The 24829-nt window shown below is 38.4% G+C and overlaps 3 protein-coding genes across 5 annotated transcripts in view; 1 reads left to right on the top strand and 2 right to left on the bottom strand.

The window, feature by feature from the left end:
• The window catches only part of wdpcp (WD repeat containing planar cell polarity effector), a 68295-nt gene extending 60504 nt beyond the window's left edge, over positions 1-7791 (top strand). Inside the window, exons 16-18 of one of the 2 annotated variants that reach the window (XM_081394143.1) lie at positions 6398-6489; positions 7228-7256; positions 7470-7791. In XM_081394143.1, the coding sequence (XP_081250269.1) occupies positions 6398-6489; positions 7228-7256; positions 7470-7517 (169 nt within the window). In that variant the 3' untranslated portion in view covers positions 7518-7791. The remainder of the gene's footprint in view (positions 1-6397; positions 6490-7227; positions 7257-7469) is intronic. The other variant, XM_081394142.1, reaches the window with a different exon arrangement.
• A 5258-nt stretch (positions 7792-13049) lies between these two features.
• Positions 13050-18832, bottom strand: otx1 (orthodenticle homeobox 1). The gene is made up of 4 exons (XM_081393953.1): positions 18440-18832; positions 16641-16830; positions 15931-16082; positions 13050-14901 (listed from the first exon to the last, which is right to left on the bottom strand). Exons 2-4 carry the CDS (start codon positions 16735-16737, stop codon positions 14176-14178), a joined length of 975 nt encoding a protein of 324 aa, XP_081250079.1. The 5' UTR covers positions 16738-16830; positions 18440-18832; the 3' UTR covers positions 13050-14175.
• A 3405-nt stretch (positions 18833-22237) lies between these two features.
• The window catches only part of ehbp1 (EH domain binding protein 1), a 139227-nt gene continuing 136635 nt past the window's right edge, over positions 22238-24829 (bottom strand). For both annotated transcript variants that reach the window (XM_081393848.1, XM_081393847.1), the window contains exons 23-24: positions 23836-23950; positions 22238-23524 (exon numbers count right to left, since the gene is read on the bottom strand). In XM_081393848.1, coding sequence (XP_081249974.1) covers positions 23434-23524; positions 23836-23950 — 206 coding nt within the window. In that variant the 3' untranslated portion in view covers positions 22238-23433. The remainder of the gene's footprint in view (positions 23525-23835; positions 23951-24829) is intronic.

Genomic DNA, 24829 nt, shown 5'->3' on the forward strand with positions numbered 1-24829 from the left:
GTAGTAATTCCGAACGGTCATTAAATGTAATATAATTATGTGTGAAGATTCTTAAAAAAAAAAAAACAGCATATATCTTTGGAAAAACACAAGGGGAGTAAATAATGACAGTATTTGTCAAGTCAAGTCAAGTCAACTTTATTTATATAGCGCTTTTCACAATACAGATTGTATCAAAGCAGCTTCACAGTATTAAATAAAATAGTACATCAGTGTTTGTTTCTGGTGTAAAACATCCACGTTTGGTAATGCAGATCAATAGCACTGTTGAATCGATTAATCAAATTAAGTATCCCCAACTGAGCAAGCCAAAGGCAACAGTGGCAAGGAACCGAAAAACTCCATTAGGTGACCCAATGGAGAAAAAAAAAACCTTGGGAGAACCCAGGCTCAGTCGGGGGCCAGTTCTCCTCTGGCGTTTATGAAGTAGAGACCGGATTTAACTGTAAGATTAAAATATTATATGAATGCCTGGCTGAAGAGATGCGTCTTTAATCTAGTTTTAAACTGGGAGAGCGAATCTGAGCAACGAACAGTATCAGGAAGGCTATTCCAGAGTTTTGGTGCTAAATGTGAAAATGCTCTCCCTCCTTTGGTGGATCTGGATATCCTAGGTATGACCAGAAGCCTCGAATTTAGTGATCTTAAAGAGCGCGATGGATTATAGGGCGATAGAAGATCCGTTAAATAAACTGGAGCTAAGCCGTTTAGGGCTTTATAAGTCAGTAGCAATACCTTGTAATTAATACGGAACTTTATAGGTAACCAATGTAGTGATGATAAAATTGGTGTTATATGGTCAAACTTTCTTGATCTAGTAAGAACTCTAGCGGCGGCATTTTGGACTAACTGTAGCTTGTTTATTGAGGATGCAGGACAACCAGCTAATAAAGCATTACAGTAATCTAGTCTCGAGGTCATGAATGCATGAACTAGCTTTTCTGCATCAGAGACAGATAGCATGTTACGTAATTTAGCAATATTTCTAAGGTGAAAAAATGCTGTTTTTGTAACATATGAAATATGATTTTCAAAAGACAAGTTACAATCTAATATAACACCCAGGTCTTTTACTGTAGAGGATAAAGTAACAGGACACCCTACTATGTTAAAGTTGTATTGTGAGAGGTTTTGTGGGCGGTTTTTTGAACCGATAAGTATTACCTCTGTCTTATCTGGATTTAATAAAAGAAAATTGTGCGTCATCCAATCTTTTATATCTTTAACACACTCTGTCAATTTGGATAATTTAGCGTTTTCATCCGGCCGTGATGAAATATATAGTTGAGTGTCATCAGCATAACAATGGAAACTGATTCCATGTTTCCTTATAATATTTCCAAGTGGCAGCATATATATTGAGAATAATAGAGGGCCTAACACAGATCCTTGCGGCACTCCATAGTTTACTGGAGTTATGATCGATTTTTCTCCGTTTAAATAGACAAAATGGTAGCGGTCAGATAGGTATGATCTGAACCAGCTTAATGCTTGTCCTTGAACACCGGTATAGTTTTGTAGCCGATCTAAGAGTATTGTGTGATCTATAGTATCGAACGCAGCACTAAGATCAAGTAAAACTAGTATTGAGATACAGCCTTGGTCAGAAGCTAAGAGTAAATCATTTGTGATTTTAACGAGCGCAGTTTCAGTGCTATGATGCGGCCTGAACCCAGACTGAAACTTTTCATAGGTGTCATTTTCTTGCAAGAAAGAGCCCAGTTGGGCAGACACAACTTTTTCTAATATTTTGGACATAAAAGGAAGATTTGAAATGGGTCTATAATTTGCTAGGTTATTTGGGTCTAATTGTGGTTTCTTAATTAGTGGTTTTATAACTGCCAATTTAAATGTTCTTGGAACATGACCTAAAGATAAAGACGAGTTAATAATATTGAGGAGAGGCTCTTCCACTATAGGTAACACTTCTTTCAATAGTTTAGTTGGTATGGGATCTAATAAACATGTTGTTGTTTTAGAGGAAATGATAAATTTATTTAACTCTTTTTGTTCTATAGTTGTAAAGCACTGTAATTGTTCTTGCGGGGTGATAATCGAGGCTGAATTATAAGGCGCGATTGAAGATTGAACGTTTACAATTGTGGATCTGATGTTTTCTATTTTCTCAGTGAAAAAATTCATGAAATCATTTCTACTAAACTGTAACGGAATATTTTGTTCAGGTGACGCTTGTTTATTTGTTAGTCTAGCCACGGTGTTAAATAAGAACCTAGGATTGTTTTGGTTATTTTCTATTAGTTTGCGGAGATGCTCAGCCCTGGCCGCTTTTAGGGCCTTTTTATAGCGTGACGTACTGTCTTTCCAAGCGATTCTAAAAACCTCTAAATTAGTTTGTTTCCATTTACGCTCTAAATTACGGGTTTCTCTCTTTAGAACACGAGTAGTATTGTTGTACCATGGTGCTTTAATTTTCTCTCTGACCTTTTTTAGTCTCATAGGTGCAACAATATCCCATTTTCCAGAGAGAACGGTGCTCATAGTGCTGGTTAGTTCGTCTAGTTCATCTGTTTGTTTAGGTTCAGGCAGCAGCTGAGACAGATCCGATAAGCAATTTGAAAAATTATCTATGGTGGATGGAAGGATTGTTCTGCCTAATCGATAACGCGGCGCAGCATGATATATTACCGGGGTACGTAATATGCAAGTTACCATGTAATGGTCAGTTACATCATCACTTTGCGGAATGATATCTATATCGGTTGGATCGGTTCCATGTGATATAATTAAATCGAGTGTATGATTAAAACGATGAGTTGGTCCGGTAACGTTTTGCTTAACCCCAAAGGAGTTTAATAAGTCTATAAACGCAGCCCCTAACGTATCATTTTGATTATCTACGTGTATGTTAAAATCTCCAACAATTAATATTTTATCGACATTGACCAATAGATCTGAGAGAAAATTTGCAAATTCTTTTAGGAAATCAGCGTAAGGCCCTGGTGGTCTATATACGGTAGCCAAGGCTAAAGATAATAGGGATGTTTTTCTATCATCTAAGAGCGTAACATTTAGTACAAGTACTTCAAATGAAATAAACTTATAACCCGTTTTCTGAGTAACATTGAGAATATCTCTATAGATAGTTGCAATACCGCCGCCACGACCAATCAGACGGGGCTCGTGCTTATAGGAGTATCCTGATGGAGTAGACTCATTTAGACCGAAATAATCATTTGGTTTAAGCCAGGTTTCAGTAAGGCAAAGTACATCTATGCTATTATCTGTGACTATTTCATTTACAATAACTGCCTTAGGTGTGAGTGATCTAATGTTTAAAAGACCTAGCTTTAGAAATTGTTTTTGTTTACTAATAGCAACATTTTCTGTTTTAATAACAATTAGATTTTTCCTAGATCCTGCAGTAGATTTATTATTTGATCGCACTAAACGAGGAATAGACACAGTTTCTATGCAATGTTCTACACTAGTATTTATATCAGTTAATTTGGTGCAGCAGAGACTATGATTTGGACTTTTGGTTACTAGTCAAAAGGTATTTAACATTTTGGAGATGTTATCTGACAGAAGATCCGATCCGAATCTGTTTGGGTGTACGCCATCAGCACGGTATAGCCTAGGACGCTCCCAAAACAGAAATATTTGTATTTTGTGAACTATCCCTTTAAACTCATGTCAAACATATCACAACAGGGGTGTGTGGTCCATATAAGCTGTGAATGCTCTGCATACCCAAGCCATATGTGGACTCGTTAATTAATATAAACATTATAAATTACTATAAATTCATTTGTTTGAGGTGTACCATAAGCTTACATGATAAAATGTTGGTAATATGTATGTAACTGTCTGCCATTTGTTTATTTGCCAAACAATGGTAATTTTCTTTGAATCTGCTAGTTTCGTGTGTTTCGGGTAAGCGTATCCACAACAGCTTTGGCGCCTACGCTCTGTTGTTATGTATCGTCATCGTTGTCCTGCGTTCTCATTGGTTTTCTGGCAAATAGGGGATTTCATGCGCAGGGAAAGCTGTCCACGAATTGCTCGCCCAAGTGGAAAAATGTAGACTAAATCAAAAGAACAAAAAAGTCATAACTGAAACTATTTTCATAGTCTTTTTTTTTTCTGCAAAGGGAAATACATTTTTTTTCAAAAACGTAGTGTTAAAGACAGACATACTGTTAGTAGACCTACTGTATCTATCCGAGGTTGTTATTCTTATTATAAACCCACAGTGGCGTAACTTTGTTTTAAAAAGTGGGTGGGACAGGTGGGGTGCGGGTTGCTAATAAAATGCTAAATCAGATATATGTACAATAACATTACGATGTCCAGCAATCGATTTAAATAGTAGGCTACATGGGGTTTCATTTGTCGTTTAATGAGATGTAGCCTAATATATGTTGTCAGTGCGAGAATTTTCGTGTGAATAAATACATAGATCTACCTATTAGACCAACGTATTCCTTCATGGTCCAGTGGTAGAACTTTCGCCAACCATGTCAGAGGTTCTGGACTCGAATAGTTATTTTTTTTCTCGTCTCATCAAAACCGATTATGTTCATCAGTGGTTGTATATCAAGCAGAGACACGTTTTTTGTGCATTATGTTTTGTGATTTCAACAGAACGAATAGAGAGTATTGGACTGAACGGACTGAAGCGCGCGTCCGAGTGAAGACAACACTGTAAAACACAGAAAACACTGATCGCAGCGGCAACGAGCACCACTTGATTTAAAAATACATTTCAGCGCTAGATCGTCTCTTATTTAAAAAAACGAACGAAATGAATGCTCTGCCAGTTAACTGGAGATGTTTTATTTATTTGTAGAATTGGTACATTCGTGCCGCAAGATGTTTTAAAAAGTGGTGGGGACAATATCGACCCTGGCAAAAAGTGGTGGGGACATGTCCCACCTATCTCACCCGCAAATTACGCCTATGTAAACCCATCCAATGTATCTGCACATTTTTTTACATAACGTGCCACCCAGCATACCGAGTTAAAAAAGACACCGCTCGCCACTGCGAGAGATATTTTAAGCAAACACCCATTCTATCTCTTCTAGTGTGTGTACTTTACCCAAGTTTGGCCTGGAGCATCACAATAAGGGTGTAGAGTAGATGTGTGTGTGTGTTACATGAGGATTGTCCTATTGTCTTATCCTCTCTCTGCTTCCATTGCTGCTGACGGAGGGACCATTGACTCTGTGCTGACTCTCTTTCTTTCTGTCCCACTTAAGCTCCCTCGATCTCCTTTAAATCCTCCCTCTCCCGTCAGCCAGTTACGAGTGGACGGCCCAAAGAGGATGGGGTGGGATTAAAGGGTTTTTAAAACACAAAATAAGGAGTTTGGGGTAATTTGGCAGCCTGAATCCCAGTTTACAGGCCTGCACCGCTACACGGCCGGATGCAAGACATCAGAGGGAGATGCTCCCACCCAGATAAATAGCAGTCAAGAGAGAGAGGAAATCCTCTTCTCATTTTTCCCTTTTTATGTTTGTTTTTTGGAGTTTTTTAAATTCTATTTAACCAGACTAATCTGGTCTCCGATGAAGTTTTATTGTTCTTTACGCTGAGCCAATAAGGCTTAGAGACACTGATTCCGAGCCTCATGCCTACGTTGTGCTGGCAAAGAAAAAAAGATCGGGAGAGTGAGCAAGAGAAGGAGTACAATGACTTGGTGGCATCACCGTCGGTTGTACTAAATCCAGCCCTGCGCAGGGAGCGAGGCAAAGATGCGGATATCTGGAAAACATCCCGAGTCTGACACACATCTGTTAATGTATCCTTTTATTCTCACACACACGCACACACACTCCAGCTCTTGGAGTCGTGACACTTTTTGCATCTGAGTGCATCTGTACATGTGTAGCGATGTGTATGTGTTTGTTCGCTTGTTTGTATGGTGTGGGCTGCGCCCCGTAGGCCTCTTTTTCTCCTCCTCCCTCGATTCCTTGTAAGCGGCGTGCATCACTAAAGGAAATAGAAAAACCCCAGAAATTGGACCCCATCTCCATCGCCAGTCGCCGCAGAAAAACCCAAATCGCACAGCCCACAATACGACTGATAACATTCACGCAGTCTTACACGCTTGCTGGATTTGACGGCACGGCGTACGGTGGCAGCGGTTCGTGTTTTTTGGAATACCCATGAATCCCTGGGAAAGGCCTGACTCCCACACATAGCTGCTCTGTGTTGACTTGATGCTGTGTGTGTGTGTGTGTGTGTGTGTGTGTGTGTGAAAGAGATCCAGGCCTGTCTGCTGTGAATGCTAGTACACTGAACAGGATGGTAACATTTCTCTGAATGCACAAGACTATTTCCATACAGCATTCACTGTTAGTCTGATCGTATAGAGTTAGAGAGATTTGTTTACTCATGTTTTTAGTCATATATGAAAAACTTGATTCCACAGGAATAGGGCAGCAGAAACGTCGACTTCTGAGGCCACGGACGACCTCTCTAACACCCTGACGAGTCATCGCACCTGGCCTTGGAAACACACAGGTGTGTTCTTTTGAATGCAACTCTGTTTAAGTAAATACTGCTCTCAAAGTAGATACAAAAGTAACAGGGTTGAATGAGTGCATTGTTCTCAGTATTTGGATGAAGGCGCACAGCTTGTTTTTCAGCTTTATTGGCACAATTTATCTAGTGACTGTGTGTTTCACACAGAGCTCTACTGCCACAGATAATTCCTTCATTAATGCCTTGAGAGTGATATCTTCCTCTCTGTTTTGCCCTCTCAAAAATAGGTTCAAGTTGACTGCCTTTTTTTTCTGCTTGTATTGTACTTAGCTAATCATCCTAAAACATTAATGTTTTATTCTTTTCTGTCCACAGAATAATTAAACTTTTTTTCCCCATACATATTTATTGGACAGTACAGACTCTAGGCTATTACAGACATTTACATCAGAATTTTAATACACGCATAATCCTGAATGCTAATGGCACAGTCATAATTTACCATGGAGAAACCCTCCTCCAGTTGAGCCGCAGAGGACGCTTGAACTCAACACTTCCGCCCACTCGTACACACACAGTGCACTTACTCAAGATTACCGAGTGATTGGTGCTCGGGCTGATCACCTGATTCAGGTGTGGAGGTAGACAGGTGCTGCTGTGACACTCAAGCGGATGTGTCGGCGTACAACTTTTTTAAGACTTTAATGTGATGCTCACTTCACTTGTAACATTTGTATGTGAGTATTATTAAGTTTGAATTTTTTTCTCTCTCTTTAGAAATCAACCTTGTTGACCGGAACACACAGGTATTGTTTTATATTTAGTATTATTGCATATTTCTTATTATTGATGATGCACTGTGTTGTTAACTTTTTCTCAGAGCATCATTTACAGTCCTATAACTGATGAATGTTGACAAAATATGATCTATTTATAAATCAAAATATTTGTAATCATTTATATTACTGCAGTTAATGCTGATAATTGTAATAATTATATTCTTATTTTGTGACTTATAGGTGCCTGAGGAGGGGAAACTGAAAGTTATTCATTTAGGTTTAGTCTAAATTTGTACAATCAATGCTATTAATAGTTTTTTTAAATATTTTTTTAACAATATAAACATTGTTTTTTAGTAAAAAAAACTGTTTAACTGATTAAATGTGCTTAAACTATAAAACTACTTTCAAATAAAACATATTTTTGCAATTCTTTTGATTCTGTTTTAATTACTTTTATAGCTTCTTAATATCTTGGAATAATATCTTGGAAAAGGGGTGGTAAGATCCTGTTTATGGCCAGTACTGTACAGCCTTGTTGAGTGTGTGTGTATATATATATAAAAAAAAACAATTTAAACCTACTTTTCCATGGTTATTCCTTTTTCTGTTGCATATACTCCCTAACCATTCTGGCTCGTTCCAGTCACTATCACATTATCAGAATGGATGTTTGAGGGTCTGCAAACCGCTTTTTTTATTTTAGTAACACTTGACTTTCTTTGAGCATGGTGGCACAGAGGCCACACTAGCGTCCCTGTTCTTGATCACAGGATCGGTGGTGCGGCTTGTGGGCTGGGTTTAATTCTCCACCTGTTTGGTGTATGAGATTACATGCAGAAGAAATGCAGAGGGGATACGCTGCACGTCTCTAAAGAGGAGGCTGCCGTTTCCCCCCACAGTCTTCACACAGCGGCCGTGTCAGAACTGTCGCCGACCTGCTCTCCGAACTTAATCTGACAGCACCCAGCCATCCATAATCCCTCACTGTATCGTAATCTATTTACTCTGCATTCTAAGAGGATTTTCTTTTTTTTAAAAGTATATGTACAAGATATATAAATATGAATTTATGCTGGAAATGGAGGAAGGGTCAGGAGAGGAAGCTTTTGTGTTGCCACCTCTGTTTTTATGCCTGTCTGTTGCCTGTTCTTTGCACGTTTTAAGGACATATTCAGTACTGTTGTCACTGCATCATTTTAAAACATTGCATTGCATATTATCTTGATTTGTGCATTAAAACAATCAGCAATTATGACGATTGATCCGACAACTGATTGAGTAGTTTCAAGAGGCATCTGTCTTATTTGAATTATATTCATATTGTTTTTTTTTTTTGTTTTTTTTAAATAAGTCTGGCCTCCAGTCACTGATTGTGTGCCAGGAACCATTTTCAACAGCTCAGACTTAAGCTTAAAACTTATAATCACACAGGATTATTTGAGATCAGTTTTTCTGTGATCTCAACCTTGTAATCCTGTGTCGAGTCAAACTAAGAAAATGTTTTGGATCAAACAATCTTTCAGGCAAAAATGCTGAAATTTGATTGACACATCATTGGGTTTGATAGACGAGTTTCTTTTCCAACATCCAGAAGCATTGTTAGATTCTTTTTATGAGATATGAAAAGGGAGCTTAGATGTTCTGATCATGTTTGTGTATTTTGCAGTATTACATCAGTCTTATCCATGAGGTCATGGAATTCACGCTTATAATATTTTCTTTTAATATTAATAATTTGAACTTTTTTTTCTAATGTTTTAGAATGTGCAGATGTTTTTTATGAATTTACTTGAGCAACAAGGGCCTGGCTCTGCACAGTTCATCAGAGGTCTTTACTGTACATCTAATTCAACCAGCTGTCATACACCACCAGATATTGAACAAATCTGCACAAACAACCAGACATTCACTGTTAGTGTTCATTTCCTGAATGGTTGTGTAAGCAGAGGGCAAACTGGTTTTCAGTCCTCCTCACGCTCCCTGTTGGATCAACAGCCCGAGGAAGGCCTAGAGGTTCATCTGAGCGCCATCTTTCAGACGGTGAGGTGATGTCACAGTCTGGTCACTTGATAGGAGAAAACTGAACTTGACAAAATGTTCTCACCTCAATTAAGAGTTAATTAACTGTTCCCGTTTTAATTGCATCCATTAACATCAATTATGTCACCACTGAATGCACTGTTTTGTCAACTAACACTTGAGTGGTAAAATAGTATACATTAGAGATCCTATTCCAGTCTCTATCATTTTAAAACACTATGTCCCAATTTCACAGACAGGGTTTAGAATAAGTTAGGATTGGGCCTACATTTAAGTAGACATTTGTTTCTGCCTAAAATTGTTACATTGTTTAAATTAATACATTGTTTGCTAACTGCGTGACTTGTAGGCTATATGTATATTTCTGAAATACATAACTTGGACACTGTCACTTATGATAACAGATCACTCGACAACGATGACACTGATGTATTTTAAGATATGCCAGTGCAAGTTGCTTTCAGTTAAAACAGCTCAAAATATGCATTTTAGTCTGGGACAAGCTTAAGCCAGGGGTTTGTGTTCAAATTTATTTTTGTCATATAAGGAAAATCATTCAATATCAATATTTTCCATTCAATTTACTATATATACTATAAGGTAAGGTTACTATTTACCATACACCCTAATATATGGGAGTGTATAACATCTTCAAAAAAGTTTTCAAATAATTTTAAACCAGGGCAATTTTTCTACAAATGTCACATTTTATATTATTTCAGCAAAACATATCAAGTCATTTTTAGTGTTAAGCCCACTCCGCTTGACTCAAACAAAAACATGCCTTTTTGTTGAAAAGGTCAGAATACTTTATGCTTAAAAATAATGATGATGATAAAAAAAACAATGACTTTGAGACGCTCCTTTATATATTTGTCACGTGTTGTTTACGTCACACTGACTTTAAATTGACAAATATTTTACCGTTTATTATTCATAAAACAAAAAATTCTCCACTAATAATTTTAATTTTAAAATATTTTTAATATAATTTCAGCTTTTTAATGACTTTTTGTAGTATATTCTGAAGATATTAGCCCACAGCGCAGACATTTCTGAATGTAGGCCTCACAAAAAATAAACGAATAAAAAACTAATTAGAAATTAGAAACAGATTAGAAAAAAGAGCTTTCGTTGTCCTAAATATGACTTTAGAATAGCGGGTTTTTTTTTTTAACGCTATAAAAAAAAGTTCTAGTTTAACTTATTAGGGGCTATATCTGTAGCTATAGCCTACCTAAACTGTATGTATGGTCAGTTACTGATTTAATGATAAAGTTATATATGAGCTCAGCAAGTGTCCATCCTGACAGCCATAATGTCATCTGTTCCTAAGACCTCAGCGTCAATACTGTAGGAATAAATCCCTCTGGTGGTTTTTCCACCCTCAGCGTTTCTGTAACTCACAGAGGCCTGGAGTCAGCATCTCGCCATCTCAGCAAACCCTTCGCTCATCACACTTCCGTTTTCCCATTAATGCTTTTGGTCGGTAATCTCTTTCACAGTTTTCACATGTAATAATATGGTGCCAATTGTGGACGAGCCGTCCCACTCGGGTGACATTTGGACACATGAGCATATCAGCTAGGCAAGAGTGGATTGCTTCGTACAGCAGTAATGAAAGCGTCCTATCCGCCTCGTCATGAACTGAGAAAATTACACATTTTGAGGACAGTTCATCAAAATATTCTTGACCGAGGGAAGTTTTGCTGCTTGGGCTTTTTGCTGCAATAATTCGATTTCGTTTAGTTTAAACAATTTAACACCGTTTTAATAAATAAAGGAAAAAATACTTGCAAGGGGCAATCTAAAAATAAAGTAGCCTAAAGCTTTCTCAGTGAATTGTAGGCTATTTGAGTTGTGGTATATGCAACTCAAACGGCAGTGAAAGGCACATGCCTTCCAGGTAGAAACTGATTAAACAATATCTTCTGTTCTGGTTGAGTAGCCTAAATGACAAAATGATAGGTGAGATAATTTTCAGAACGGAAATTTAAAGTGAAAGCACAGCTTGTTTGTGTGACAGTAGGCTAAGCGAAATTTCAGATCGACATGTGAAGTGAGCGTCTAATTAACTTTATCGTGTGTGCTCAAAATTAGACAGAGGTCAGGCTTAAACTAACATGTGACCTATTCGTCCCTCTCATGTTTTTACCCAAATTCTTAAATGCTTAAATGGCCGATGACGTTAGATGTTATTAAAATCAGACCTTTATGATAGGCCTGTATAGCCGGTTATCAGCTTTCGCCTTGACAAATTGATGTAAAGACGAAATATCTAATGACGGGAGCTTTATTTATTAGGCTAATTCTGTTATTTTATCGGGGGGAAAAAATCACAGATGTTGGTTGTTATCAATAGTGACCAACTCTGTGAAGTTCATGGACATGAAATCACCTCTCCAGAATCATGCTAGCGTCAGTTGAAAGTGTTAGAGCGAACAGGCCCTATAATGTTTCCTCTCTCAGTCTCACCCCTCGGGCTTTAGCAGGTGCTCCACGCGAGGGCGTGTCCGAGCTCCTCGAATTATTCGCCAGGAAGACAGCGCGCAAATGTTTGTTTGATGCAAATCTTACAAATCCATTCATGTTTATGTAGTGTCGCTGGGCTGCGGTGGAGTCTCAATGCGAGCAAAGTAAAACAAATACGAGTAATGTTCTTCTGCGCAAGGTGTTGATTCAGCTGCCAGGTCAACACACCAATAATTAGCACACAAAAACACTGAAGCTGATTAAAGTCGTGCGAATGGGTTATTTTATTATTAGCCTATGCTACTAACGAAATTGTTCTGAAAAAAAAAAAAAACAACACAGAAGAGGATAGGCTACTCATTGAAACGTCGAGTAGCGTGTCTCTTTCGATGCGCATTTATTTATCATATAATAAAAATGTGATGATGGGGCTATAATAAATATAACAGATCTTTGTAATGAATTAGGACTTAAAATAATGCAGGCCTTCCTGTGGTGAGAGACATATAAACAATTTACAACCTGTGCACATTCTTTCTATCCGCTGCTTAATCAAACCAAAAGGAAACTTTTTCTGTTCGAACACGTTCATCTAAACAGCTTTGCCAGACCCTTTTTTCTCGAGCTATTTCTTTAATGGCCCGGTGCCTGACGGCTGCCTCCCTCCCGCTTTTGACCCATTAACCCAGACCCACCCACGTCATTACCGAATCAGAAGAAGCGATATCGCTCCGGGTTATTTTGGCGAAACGCTCCTGTGCTCCAGAGCGCGCTGAGATTCTGCTGGGAAGCAATTATCGCGAGCGCATTCAATTACGACCTGATCAAATGCGTTAATAAATATTTAAGAAATTTTGCGGTGCCGTGGCCTTTATAACAATTTACACAAAAAGACCTTCAAACGATTGTGTGTTTTCTAAAGCCCAACTGAATATACTAGGCCTAGTTAAAGTCCAGGTTTTGAGTTAATCAATTTTACACCACTGCATACTCAGTTGTAGCATCCATTCCCATGGCAAATAACCGCTTTATTGAGGAGCAAAAACTTAATCCTTTCCACATGACGAAAAATAAAATAAAAAATGCAGTCAGTAACATGCGGGTTTTCACTCACGCCCTTAAAATCCTCACAGTCCGATGGAAATAAATCAATGTTCATCAAGTTCAGTGCAGATAATCATTCAGCTCTCTATATAGACCACTGGTTAAAAAATAAATAAAGTTGTATTGGCCGTGTAAAAGTTGTTCTGAAACCAAAATGCATCCAGGATCTCACGAAATAAATAAAATTGAGGTGCGTTCATTGTACTTTTTTACTTATTTATTCGTTCGTTGAGAGTTGAAAACATTTGCAACAAGAGTAAATTTCGGGTGATAAAAATCGGACATACCCCAGTCAGAAGTCATGTAAAAATTCTGGTTGTTAACTGATCTTTATTACGGACATGAATGTAATGATCTGCGCTTGCAGTACATTCAGCATTTCACTGGCATTTGGGAATTCTTCCTTAACCACATTTTTCATCCACATGATTTTTTTTTCTTTCTTTTTTTTTTTTGTTCGGTTAGAGCAATTAAATCAAGTGCTGTTAAATGCATCCAACAATTGTAATCATGCCCGTGCTCTTTCACCGCAACAAATCTTCAAATGCTAGTTTATCTAATGGAATATCACAGCCAAATATCCCCCGCTCTAAAAAATGTCCAACGTATAATTAAGATTCTTTTTTTCAAAATGTAATTTTTCCCCCCACATGATGTTCTCAATATAAAATCCTATTATTATTTTTTTTTTTTTTCAGGGTAACAAAAATTGGTTTTCAGTATATCAAATAAGTCCAGCGGCCAATTATTGATCTTTGGATTATTTGGGAAAAAGATTTACATAAAGTCGTTTCAAAGTCTTATTAAACCATTTGAAATCCAGTAACACCAACTAAATATGGTCAATGTAACTGACCCAAATACATATGTACAAAATTCAGCTCCGTGAAGCTGACTAGAATCTGTCATCCTAAAAAATAACCATATTTAGAAAACGAAACAGCTGTACAGGGTTTGAGAGGTGGAGGTAAAACGGTCGCTGAGCGTTCAGTGTCCCGTGTAGAAAAACGATAATCCAGATCAGGCAGGAGAGTGACGCGAGTTCGGCGAAACACTTCAGAACCAGAACTCTGGCTCGTCGAGTAAATGTAATTAAGTCTCTTCAGTGACAAAAAAAGAGAAAACTAGCTTTCATTTCATTCCACAACTTTGCCATTTTCCCCTTTCTTATCGCTAAGGGGGAGGGGGAGGGGGGCGAACATCTAACTATTCTGTTAAAATCTGCAAGTCCGTATATATTCTTTCCTTAAACTCAGCACACTATTAAAACAGAGAGATTGTGAAAATGGAGGGCATTTAAAAAAAAAAGAAAAAGAAAAAAATCAGATCACAAGACTTGGAACCTCCAGGATGCTTGGTCTTTGTAGTCCAAACAGTCTGTAGTGTTGAAGTTGAGCTTCCAGGAGGAGGCCGTTTGCTCCTTGTAATCCAGGCAGTCAGAAGAATTGAAGGCCAGGCCAGTGCCACTGTAGGCCTGGTGGTGATGGTGGTGGTGATGTCCTGAGGACTGACTGATGTGGTGGTGGGGGTGCGTGGACATGGACGAAGCTGCCATGGGGCTGAGCTGGTGAGGGTGGTGGTGAGAGTGCATGGGGGCCAGATAGGAGCCACAGTCCACCCCGCTGAAGTAAGAACCGGAAGGAGTCGGGTAGCCCTGGCTGTAGCCGGTGGTCTGGTTGTAGGGCATGGGGTAGGAGGAGCCGGCCGTGCCTGAGACAGAGCGCTGCATGCAGGAGGTGTTTGAGGGAGCGACGGGCTCCGGCAGGGAGACGGACGGGGGTGCGGAGCCCGGAGAAATGGCAGGGCTCCAGATTGAGGAGACAGTACTGATAGAGGTAGAGGTGCTACTGATGCCTGTGTTATTGGTGGTGGAGGAAGAGGAGGAGGAGGAAGAGCCAGCACTGGAGACTGCCGGAGGGGTGAACTGGCCGCTGCTCTCGGAGCCTGTGCTCTCCCGGGTGGGCGAGGATTTCTTCTTCGCGGGCCGAGCTTTGGTGCTGCTGCCGCTCTGCTGCTGCTGACGACATTTAGCACGACGATTCTTAAACCACACCTGCAGGACGGAGAGAGAGGAAACAAAAACACTGTTTGAACGACACCTTTCAAAATAGATGCACATGAAAAGAGGACAGCACAGAGTCCATTACGCCTAATACACACACGCAACACAGAGCCCCATTAAATGATTATGGAGACCTTCGTGCTTGGCTGAAGGACATGTTGGAGAGCCATTGTGCAATATCAGAGTGGAAAATAGCTAGTTATTAGCAGTTCCTGGCTTTAATTTGCATGCAGGGCCTTTCTGCTTTACTGTGTGGATCTAATTTCAGTGCTTGTAGACGACTGGGTGATAGCAGCCTATTGAGTTTCTCCGCAGAGATGGTAATTCAATAGTGGAAGGAGGGTCTGACCGTGTAAAGCGTTTTGTTTCATGTGCTTATTAAGAGCAAATAAAATTGCTTGGGAAATTGACGGAGGGTTGCTCCTTTAGGCCTCGGATCACTTCAGAAAAAAAAAATATTTTCATGAAAAATCCACAGCGGACTGTGGGAATTTAACATTTCCTCATCAGTGGTATTAACATCAAAGTGAGTGAGCATTTTAAATCACAGAGCTGGGAAACACCTTCATATATTTGGACTATAGGGCCACATTTCCTAAATGCAGGAATATAAATTCAAAATGCACTGAACACTAGCCTACTTTGGTTTGGAGATTACTAATTATTTAAACGTAATTTATCAAAATTCTTTCACGCTGCATAATAAAAAAATAAAATAAAATCAAACAGACAGAGGAGCAGAAATCACCTGCCAATTAACCCTAGTTCTGTAATGGCTGTAGCTGACAACCAAAATGTCAAACACACACCTAGGAGTCTGTAATAATAATTGCAATAATTGTAATCATATTACAAACTACTACGAACTTTTAAGAAAATCAGTAGGGGGAGCAGCTGAGCATAAAGCACATTAACGAATATTTTGGGAAAGTTGTCATACTTGAACAATTGTTTTTTCTAAAGGAACCATTTAGTCTATTTTGATTTTTTCCTCTCCAAACATTTAGAGGTTACATGTACCTGAACTCTGGACTCAGGAAGGTTGATCTTCAGTGCCACCTCCTCTCTCATAAATATGTCCGGATAACGAGTTTTGGCAAAGAGCGATTCGAGAATGTCAAGCTGTGAGCGCGTAAATGTCGTTCTTTCCCGCCGCTGCTTTCTGGGCGTCGCTGGGGGAAAAAAAGAGTACACAGAATAATGTATTATGATTTTGTTTACATGTGACATAGCAAGTAACTTCAGGACATTTTCAAGGACTATTTTCGGAAATTAAAGTAATTTTACCTTAAAGCGCTTTTAAATTATTACTTTGAGGTTTTGCGGGTTATGTGTGCGTGTATATAGTCCTATCTGTTTTTATATATATATATATATATATATATATATATATATATATATATATATATATATATATATATATATATATATATATATATATATATATATATATATATATATATATATATATATATATATATATATATAGGCTATATATATATACAGTTTAAATAATAGCCTACAATGAGCATATTAGGTCCAATAAGTCCTTTTTAAACATCGAAAAATGCGCTTACACGATGTCAAGAATTTCAGTAAAGCTTTATTGAAAACAGTTTCTAACAACTTAAAAAAAAGAGACAAAAACCACAGACGTGATTCTTGCGCACAAAGCGCTGTGTTAAACACTGTTCACCGTAGGCTACACGTAAACCGTGTTATTGAAGTACCTGGGTATCCGACGGACGGGTGCAGTAGGTCCATGGCCGCACCGCTCAGCCCCAGGCCGTTCATGGCGTAGGGGGGCTGTTTGAGGTATGACATCATGCTAGAGGCAGTCACGGGTCCCCCCAGATCTTGCCAATAGTTCGATTTCCCCCGATGTTGCAGTTTGACGAAGGACGGACCCGATTTAAGTTACTGAAATGTGATTGTAATAATATTAACAACTGGTATTAACAACATTTGTTTCAAAAGGAAATAAAAAGTCAATAAAGAACTGAACACAATTATTAGAGAAAATAAAGTAGCCTATAAGTGACAATCTAATTGGTTTCCTGGTTTTTAAATTATACATAAATTGTATCTATTAGGTTACCTTTTTCGATGATGATGATGATAATACTACTAGCCTACAACTAGGCTATAATAAGGAATTTAAAAGCGAAAAATATCACAGTGGTGAAAACTGATACCAGGATGCTTGACGTGAATTAAAAGTATAGCCTTATTGTATTTCTAAATATTTCTACAATTTTGAGTTAATTTTGAGTTTGAATTTAAGCTGAAATATGGTTACAAATATAAAGTATGAATATTCCCCACTTTCTGACATTTCCTACATAAAAGAAAAAAAAAACATTTAAAATATTTTGTAAGAGTTAGCTACATTTATTTTACATTGGTTTTTTTAAAGTAATGATTTAATGTAATGATTTAAAGTCCATTTTAAATACGGGTCTGCAGAGTCTATCTTAACAGGGCATTTAAGACTAAATCTGTGCGGTTTAAAAGTAGCCTACTTATCAAAATAATTTGATAAAACTTACAGGCCTAATAAACATGGTATTCAGTGTCACACTGAATTTAGCTTTGTGTAAAAAAAGCGTAATATAAAATGTTTATTGTTAATTATTTAAAATTGTTTTGTTGAACATTAGCCTACATCTTTCAAAATAGGTAGTTAGGATAAAACAGATAGGCTACTTCTAGAAATGTAATAATCGTTTCGTAGCCTATATTATCATCACAGTCTGGTACAGTAAAAAAAAAAAAACGTAAACTATATCTATAGCCTACCGTATATTAACACGTCGTATTAATTTTGTTAATCATTCAATTTTTAACTAAATGTAGGAGCTGACTGGTTATCTAGTGGAAATGAATGTGGATGGGCCCCGTGCTGAGAGAACCGAGCCGTTTAGAGTTTTGTGTATTCCAATCTATTCCTTGCTTATTCTTTACTCTGTAAAGACTGGCTAGAAAGAACACATCTACGTGCAAATTAACTCAATTACAATGCAGATTAGACCTCAGGGGAAACACCTTCATTTCTTGGCCTTATCACCAAAATAAATTAACAAAAAAACAAAACACGCCTCTCCAATTACTCTCCAAGTGAGCTGGCTTAGGCTGTACTGCGGCGGTGAGTTGATCTGTGCAAAAATGCTCGTGTTCGATTCAGATATAGGCTACGGGTCGCTACTTTTTAGATTTAATTCGTTTTGAAACATTTGCTTCGAAGCGACTATGACAATTACCCGACTGTTTACTGCGTAACTCAAACACACCACTGACGTCGGTAGAGTGAAGAGGTCAATAAAAATAAAAACTTTTGTCTAAATAGTATCTAAATAGTATAATTAACTTTTCAAATTTGTCTAAATAGTACATCAGAATATCAAATGTTGTGAAAACATAATAAACAAGAAATTTTAACACTTACTGAAACTCGTATTATAGTTCCGTTTTGTGAGGAGTTGAACTAAAATTAGGGGGGGAATAAATGAAAAGGCGCATTTGTTCTTACCTTTTTCAGAACCCTGCGTCCTTCTCCTCTCCTCAATTTTTGCAGTCTGACAAGACGATAAAAATATCCACCAGTGGAAGAGTTCAGGAAGGAAAATCGACCGAGGAACCTCACCAAATAAATGTCGTCTAAAACTCCTCAAAACTGCAGCAATGTTGATATGGCGCACGTGTCTGGCTTTTAGCTGGACTTCTTGTTGCCTATTGAGTGTGTGTTCCCGGGGTTTAAAACCAAATACATTAAACTCATTTGCTTTGGCTTTCTCGTTCGTGTCTGTCACTAGTTTAAGGTGATTGCTAATGTAGACGGATGGAGATTGATCACCTTCTCCTAACCCTGCCTCTCTAAGAGCGTAGGACACCTGCAGATCCGCCCACTCCAGCCAATCACCGCGCAGTCCCTGCTTGATTGACAACTGTAACAACCAGTCCACGGGCAGAACCTCTTTAAAGCCCCACCCCGCGCTGACTAAAGACATCAAGAACATGCACCGTCCAAATAAACCTTTAGAATTTCGAGAAGAGCTAAAATATACAGAAAAGTGTTGACAATACAGTTAAACATTTCCTAGAAATTGGTTGGTAAATATATTAAGAAATGGGCTTCATTTTATGAAATTAAGGTAGGCAATAAAGTAGGCTATGAAAATATTTAAACTAGCTATTTAAATTATAATATTACTAAAAGACTTTACGATTGCAATATTGACCAAAATATTTCACTAGGAAGTCGTGTCAAATCTAAACAAAACATTTGTCTAGTTGCTTAATTACAATTGTAACAGTTTTGCGTTTTGAAATGTAGCTATTTAATTTGGTTTAGCCGACCTCTAGAAAAAATCGGAAACAATATTGAATATTTGAATAGCCTAATATTAATTTATTAATTCATGTGAAGGCAGAATTTACCCACTTGGATTAAATAGTCTAATATAATTAAAGCTATATACACTATCCAAAGAGTTAGAAAATTTGAGGAAAAAAAAAATAGAGGACATTAAGGTCTTTACTGAAACGTCTGACATCACGCAAATAAAAATAAAAATAAAGAATCCACAAAGTAGCCGTTTGATGCTACAAAATTGAAGTTATCGATTCATGTATATCGATTTGAAGCGGGGTAAAATGCATCAAAAAGTTGAATTTATCCACTTTATCTATTTTCATTTTTATTGTTAACCCGCCTCATGAATATTAATGAGTGGCTAATCCCCACTTAGAATTACATTTCAGAATAGTGTGCGTAAAGTTTAATAGGCAGACGGAGAGGAAACGTGAAAGGGAGTGAAGAAAAACTCGGCCCTTCCAGAAAAGAAACGAAATCAGCACATAGAGAGAGTATGAGCCTCAGAGAATCAAAGAAAGCACCTTTCAAGCCTCACTTTCCCAAAGAAATGCCAATAAAATACGGTAACAGAATATCACGGAGGGCGCGGTGTTTCCTTAACTGTTTCTGAAAGGCTCAGAAGATCTTAATAAGGCTTCGCTCGGTCCTTTTGTTGATCTCACAAAATCAACTCATTCTAATTGAGGCCTGAGCTGAAAGCGACCTAATGTTCAAAGCAAGTGACCGCCGGAGGAACGAAATTACATTTTTACTATATGGGGCATCCAATCAAAGACCGGGCGGCTTTACACGTTCTTCTATAGATCAACAAAGTCATCGACAAAAGTACTCTTGGGAATAACAGAGATGCTGCTGTTAGCCGTCAATAGACGCGGAAAAACTAAAGGGAAAGTTATTGGATACTGCTGAGAAGTACGGTGACAGGGAATGCGCATATTAAATGTTTATACCGCCTGTTTAAAGCACAAGTGCTGCCTCCAGCCCCCCATAAAGGCAGATATTCCACCTGCCCTTAAACTATGTCCACGAACTATAATAATAATAATAATAAAATGGGATCCTTAAACACACACACAGAAGAAATATACTAGCCTATTCCTGCATTTTGTCCGTTTGCTGGTTTATTCTTTCGGCCCTGATGTTGCTAAGACCCCGTGATAAACCCCGAACAAGTATCAAGTTATCAGGTTGCAAGAAGCTTTTGTAATAAGAGTATTTTGTCTAATCCCAAATTGCAGTCGAATTTTCTAAATGCTGAGCTCGTAAATCTCGGGATTAGAGGAGGCGAGAAGAGGAGGGGGAAAAGTTTGGTTTCTTTAGCCGGCAGGATGGGAGCGAGTCGGCGATGTTGTCGGTCCTTATTAAAACGACGATGCATAAAATACGATATTGAAGCTCGTACAGAAGGCTCGGTACCGTTTCCTCCGGTGTATTTTAGGACGAGGGAAGGATTTTCAGCGGTCGAGAGGCTTCGTCAAGTCCAACTGCTCAACACCTGAAGTCAGGCCGAGGACTTCAAAGCAGCTGGAGCCACAGAACGCGCGCTCTGCTCGCGCTGAGATGCTGTCCTGCACTCGACGCTGTTTTGGATAGCTCTTTTCTTTTTGTCTGTGATAAGAACATTTATTTTGAAAAGCTTTCATTTATTCATTTTTTTCTCTCTCCCACATACACTATTGGTTTGAGCCTGAAAACAACAGTTGGCAAAATGGACAACAATCAGGTAAGGAGGGAATTGTGCATTTTGACAATGTCACTTGCATGTGAGCGTGTGAACTAGAACTACTCAGATAATATATTAGATTTTTTTTTTAATTCACGTTTGTGTTTGAGTGTGTGAAATGAAGAGAAAATACCAGAGATAAGGCAATCTAAACTTTCAATAGTTGCTTGACTGAAACAGAACATTTATTGAATTACGATATCGGCTAATGCAATAAACCACAAATGCATCAAATAATTTAATCAAAAAAATGTTTTGTTTGTTTTACAAAAAAGAATAAAGTTTGAGCTTTTTAAGAGCTACTTGTAAAAAAGTGCACCAAAAAGACAGACTACGTATTCCAAAAGTAAAATATTAATAGCCTATTCCATCCCACGTTTCACGGGGACAGATCAGATGTATGCATACACACCTTGTATTAAATTAAGCATCTGAATGGACTCAAGAACAGTTCAAAGCGGTCATTTGGATATGAACACCACGCTACCGTCTCATCGGGATTACACGGACCTCGCCACAGGTCTAATGCATAAAATTATGACATGCGTTTCAAGCATCTCACAGGCTAAAACTCTCCGATTAGTTAAGGCAACAAACAAATGTCTTTTCCGCCGCCGTGTAATGGCTTGTGAGCGCCAGTAAGTGTCTCCTATTCAGAAGATTACAGTCATTTGTGATGACTGCAAAATAATAAAAACAAAAACAAAACGCCCGGGGGGGGGAAATGGAGGTACAGTCAGACCCAACCAGTCAGCAAATGAATGTGGAAGTATTAGAAGGGCTAAGGGAGGACGTCAGCTGTCAAAACTTATTTTGCTCGTTAAATGGAGGACGCGAAGCTGCGGTGATGACTGTTTGGCTCAGAATTAAGTGTCTGAGGGAAAGCAGATGCTTTGGACGGAGTGATTCTGCCTCAGAGGAAAGACTTCAAACAAAACAAAACGCAAACATTCATTTAGAAATAACCCTGAAATGCAGGGGAATTTTCGCAAAACGAACTGGATGTCCCTCTTGAGTGCCTGTAAATTGTTTTATTAATTGATATACATATAAAACGTCTGTCTTGTTTCGTCATAGTGCGACTTCATATGGGTTTTAAAGTAGGCTAATGAGTGTCAGTCCAGTCAGAACATACGAAAAATAAAACATCATTAATTAAAGTGATTATTAAGTCATTAGGTTAAACACCATGCACAGGCAAATCTATTCAATAATGACAGAAGAAAATATGCAATTATTTGGAACATTTTTATAAAAACGAACAGAACTGCATAAACGGCGAAATTAAATAAATGTAAATAAATTCAAATTCTAAGTTTATTCAGTTTCAGCTGAAAAACGATGACACACACTTTTCTTTAGAAAAACAAGGCCAAATCCATTAGCAACACCCAAAACCACACGAGCTGCTGTTTGATTCGAGTATGAAATCATTTTGAATTTTATTGAACAGTGATATTTATAGTACAGTTGAATAAATAAACCGGTGATGCTCGTACAATAAAGAAGTGAAATATGCGGACAAGAAAAGCCTCCCTTCTAACTATACAATAAATATTAAAGTCTTTGAGCAAATGTACAAGATTGTGAAGATGGTTACTTTAAAAACGTCTCAAACAGTAATAAAAGCAAACAGTAATAAATTACTCTGATCGTGACTGCTTCTGAAAATAAAGTTGTTGTTTTTTCTCCATGCTTTTTTAAGCCTCAAACAGTGAAATGAAATGTACAACATGACCGTTTATCTCTGTTTAAGCACTCGCAGTATTTCACTCTTCTCACTAAAGAAAGCTCTAAAATGTTTGGTAAACATATTAAACAAAGTCAGTAAAACACAAAATCATTTTTTTTAAATGCAACAAGTTCCCCTTCACAAATATTCTACACATAGAAAGTTGAGTAATTAAAACATTTCAGCTCTTGTTAGAGGAGAACATGCTGATGGATTTTCTTACAACTGAAATGTGATATGATTTTGAAACCCAATCCTATTCACAAACAGAAAATGTCCCCAGTTTATGCGCTGTACCGAAACTTTGAGTTATAATTTCCTGTAAAAAAGAAACTGCGAATGTCTTAGTGTTCAAATTGTAATGGATTTAAAGTTTTCGAAATTGTACAGCTTTTTGCATCTCCTCAAATATTAGTTCTTCAAGTACCTTGTTTGTGAAATCCAACAAACCAAGCAATAACCAAGTGTTTGAATTTGTGTATGTGAAACAATAAATCTCTCTTATATTAATGAAACAGGATGCATCTCAGGGCATTCAGCAGTTCTTCAGCCCTTACATTATAAAAAGATCAACATATGAAGATTTAAAACAACAATAATAAAGTGTATGCTGTAGTCTCTATGACACAAATACATTTCAAGACTTTGTAGCGTACACGTCCTCTTGCTCCTTTGTTGCTTCGGAAATGACCATCACTGAAGAACGCACTTCTCCTCTTTTTTTGCCATCTTGCCTTTGTTCTGTTCTAGGGTTCTCTCCAGGTGCTCATCTTCCTCTTCAGCCCTGCCGACACACACACAGGACACACAGGACACACAGGATCAAAGGTCACACACATGGACACAGGAGAATGCCACCTGCACCTCCACCACCTATGACCTGTACTCTGTCTGAATGGCTTCAGCTCTTGAAATATTCACAAGCCCTCTCTGCCTGACTCCACCCCCCCCCCCACAAAACACCTAGAGATGCTCAGTGGCAAAGAGAATGAGGATGACTGCAAACTTTGGCCTTTAAACCCTCCCTGAACCACGCTACAGGGCCTGAAGGACTAATCTAGCAATCCCACAATGCCTTGCGGCAGGAGGACTTACTCTTTCTCCTGGGCGTCCAGGTCTCGGACCAGCGCGTCACGTTTGTTGACCAGTATGACCAGCTCATCCAGCAGCAGCTGCTCTCGGCGCTTCTGTGCCTCCGTCTTCTGCCAGTCTGGTAGATGGAGAGGAAACAAGGGAGAATGTTAGAGAAAAAGCTCAGGCTGATCACTAATCACCTCCAACACAATCCAGGAAACGGGACTTAAAGCGATAGTTCACCTGAAAAATCACCATTTACTCACCGTCATGTCGCTCCAAACCTGTATGACTATCAAAAACGAAGATATTATAAAACATCTCAATGTTGTTTTATCTTCTGTTCGTTTCCGCAGAAGAAAGAAACTCATACAGGTTTGGAATGGCATTAGGGTGAGCAAATGATGACAGAAATGTACATTTTGAGTGAACTATCCCTTTAAAGACATAGACGTCATATACTGGGTTTTAGTGCTAAAATATTCAGAGAAGAAAGCGTAGCCCGTACTGTTGTGGAGTTATTGTGAAGTTGTACCAGGGCACCCACAGGTTCCTGTATGGAGAGCAGCCACACGGTGGAATTCAGACTAAAAGGATCTGATAACGCGAGTGAATGCGAGGACAATTCTTTAAGTACACTAACTGCTTTCAGACGCCTCAAAACAGCTCCCAAAGAGACGCACTGGCGCATTTATGATAGCAGGATTCACACTAAGAATAAATAGGCAAAAATCTGTCCATAAGTACATTATAATTCAGATTTTTTCACTTAAACAAACATGGAGTTCCATAATCTGGATGTACTTGTATATGTGTTTTTTGTAATGTAATGTGTAAAAGGCGCGTAACTATAGCAAAGGTCTCTGTGAGGTGACCTGCTCATGTGCCTCTGCCAACAACAGGTCTGAAATATCAGCCAGGCAGACGAGATCAGGCCTTGCTGATACCAGTGCAGATTAGGGCCCTGCTCACAGCCAAGGGGAAGTTATCTTACCGGGCCTATTCTTCAGCCCGC

Source organism: Scardinius erythrophthalmus (assembly GCF_964197995.2).
Source record: "Scardinius erythrophthalmus genome assembly, chromosome: 19".
Classification (NCBI taxonomy): domain Eukaryota; kingdom Metazoa; phylum Chordata; class Actinopteri; order Cypriniformes; family Leuciscidae; genus Scardinius; species Scardinius erythrophthalmus.

Bases quoted from the DNA above. Each gene is read 5' to 3' on its own strand.
- otx1 (XM_081393953.1), bottom strand. From the start codon at position 16,737: ATGATGTCATACCTCAAACAGCCCCCCTACGCCATGAACGGCCTGGGG. The intron at 16,083-16,640 runs GTACTTCAATAA...TTTTTCCCCCAG, and splicing joins CCCGTCCGTCGGATACCCAG to CGACGCCCAGAAAGCAGCGG. The intron at 14,902-15,930 runs GTACATGTAACC...TCCGTCCTGCAG, and splicing joins TTCCTGAGTCCAGAGTTCAG to GTGTGGTTTAAGAATCGTCG.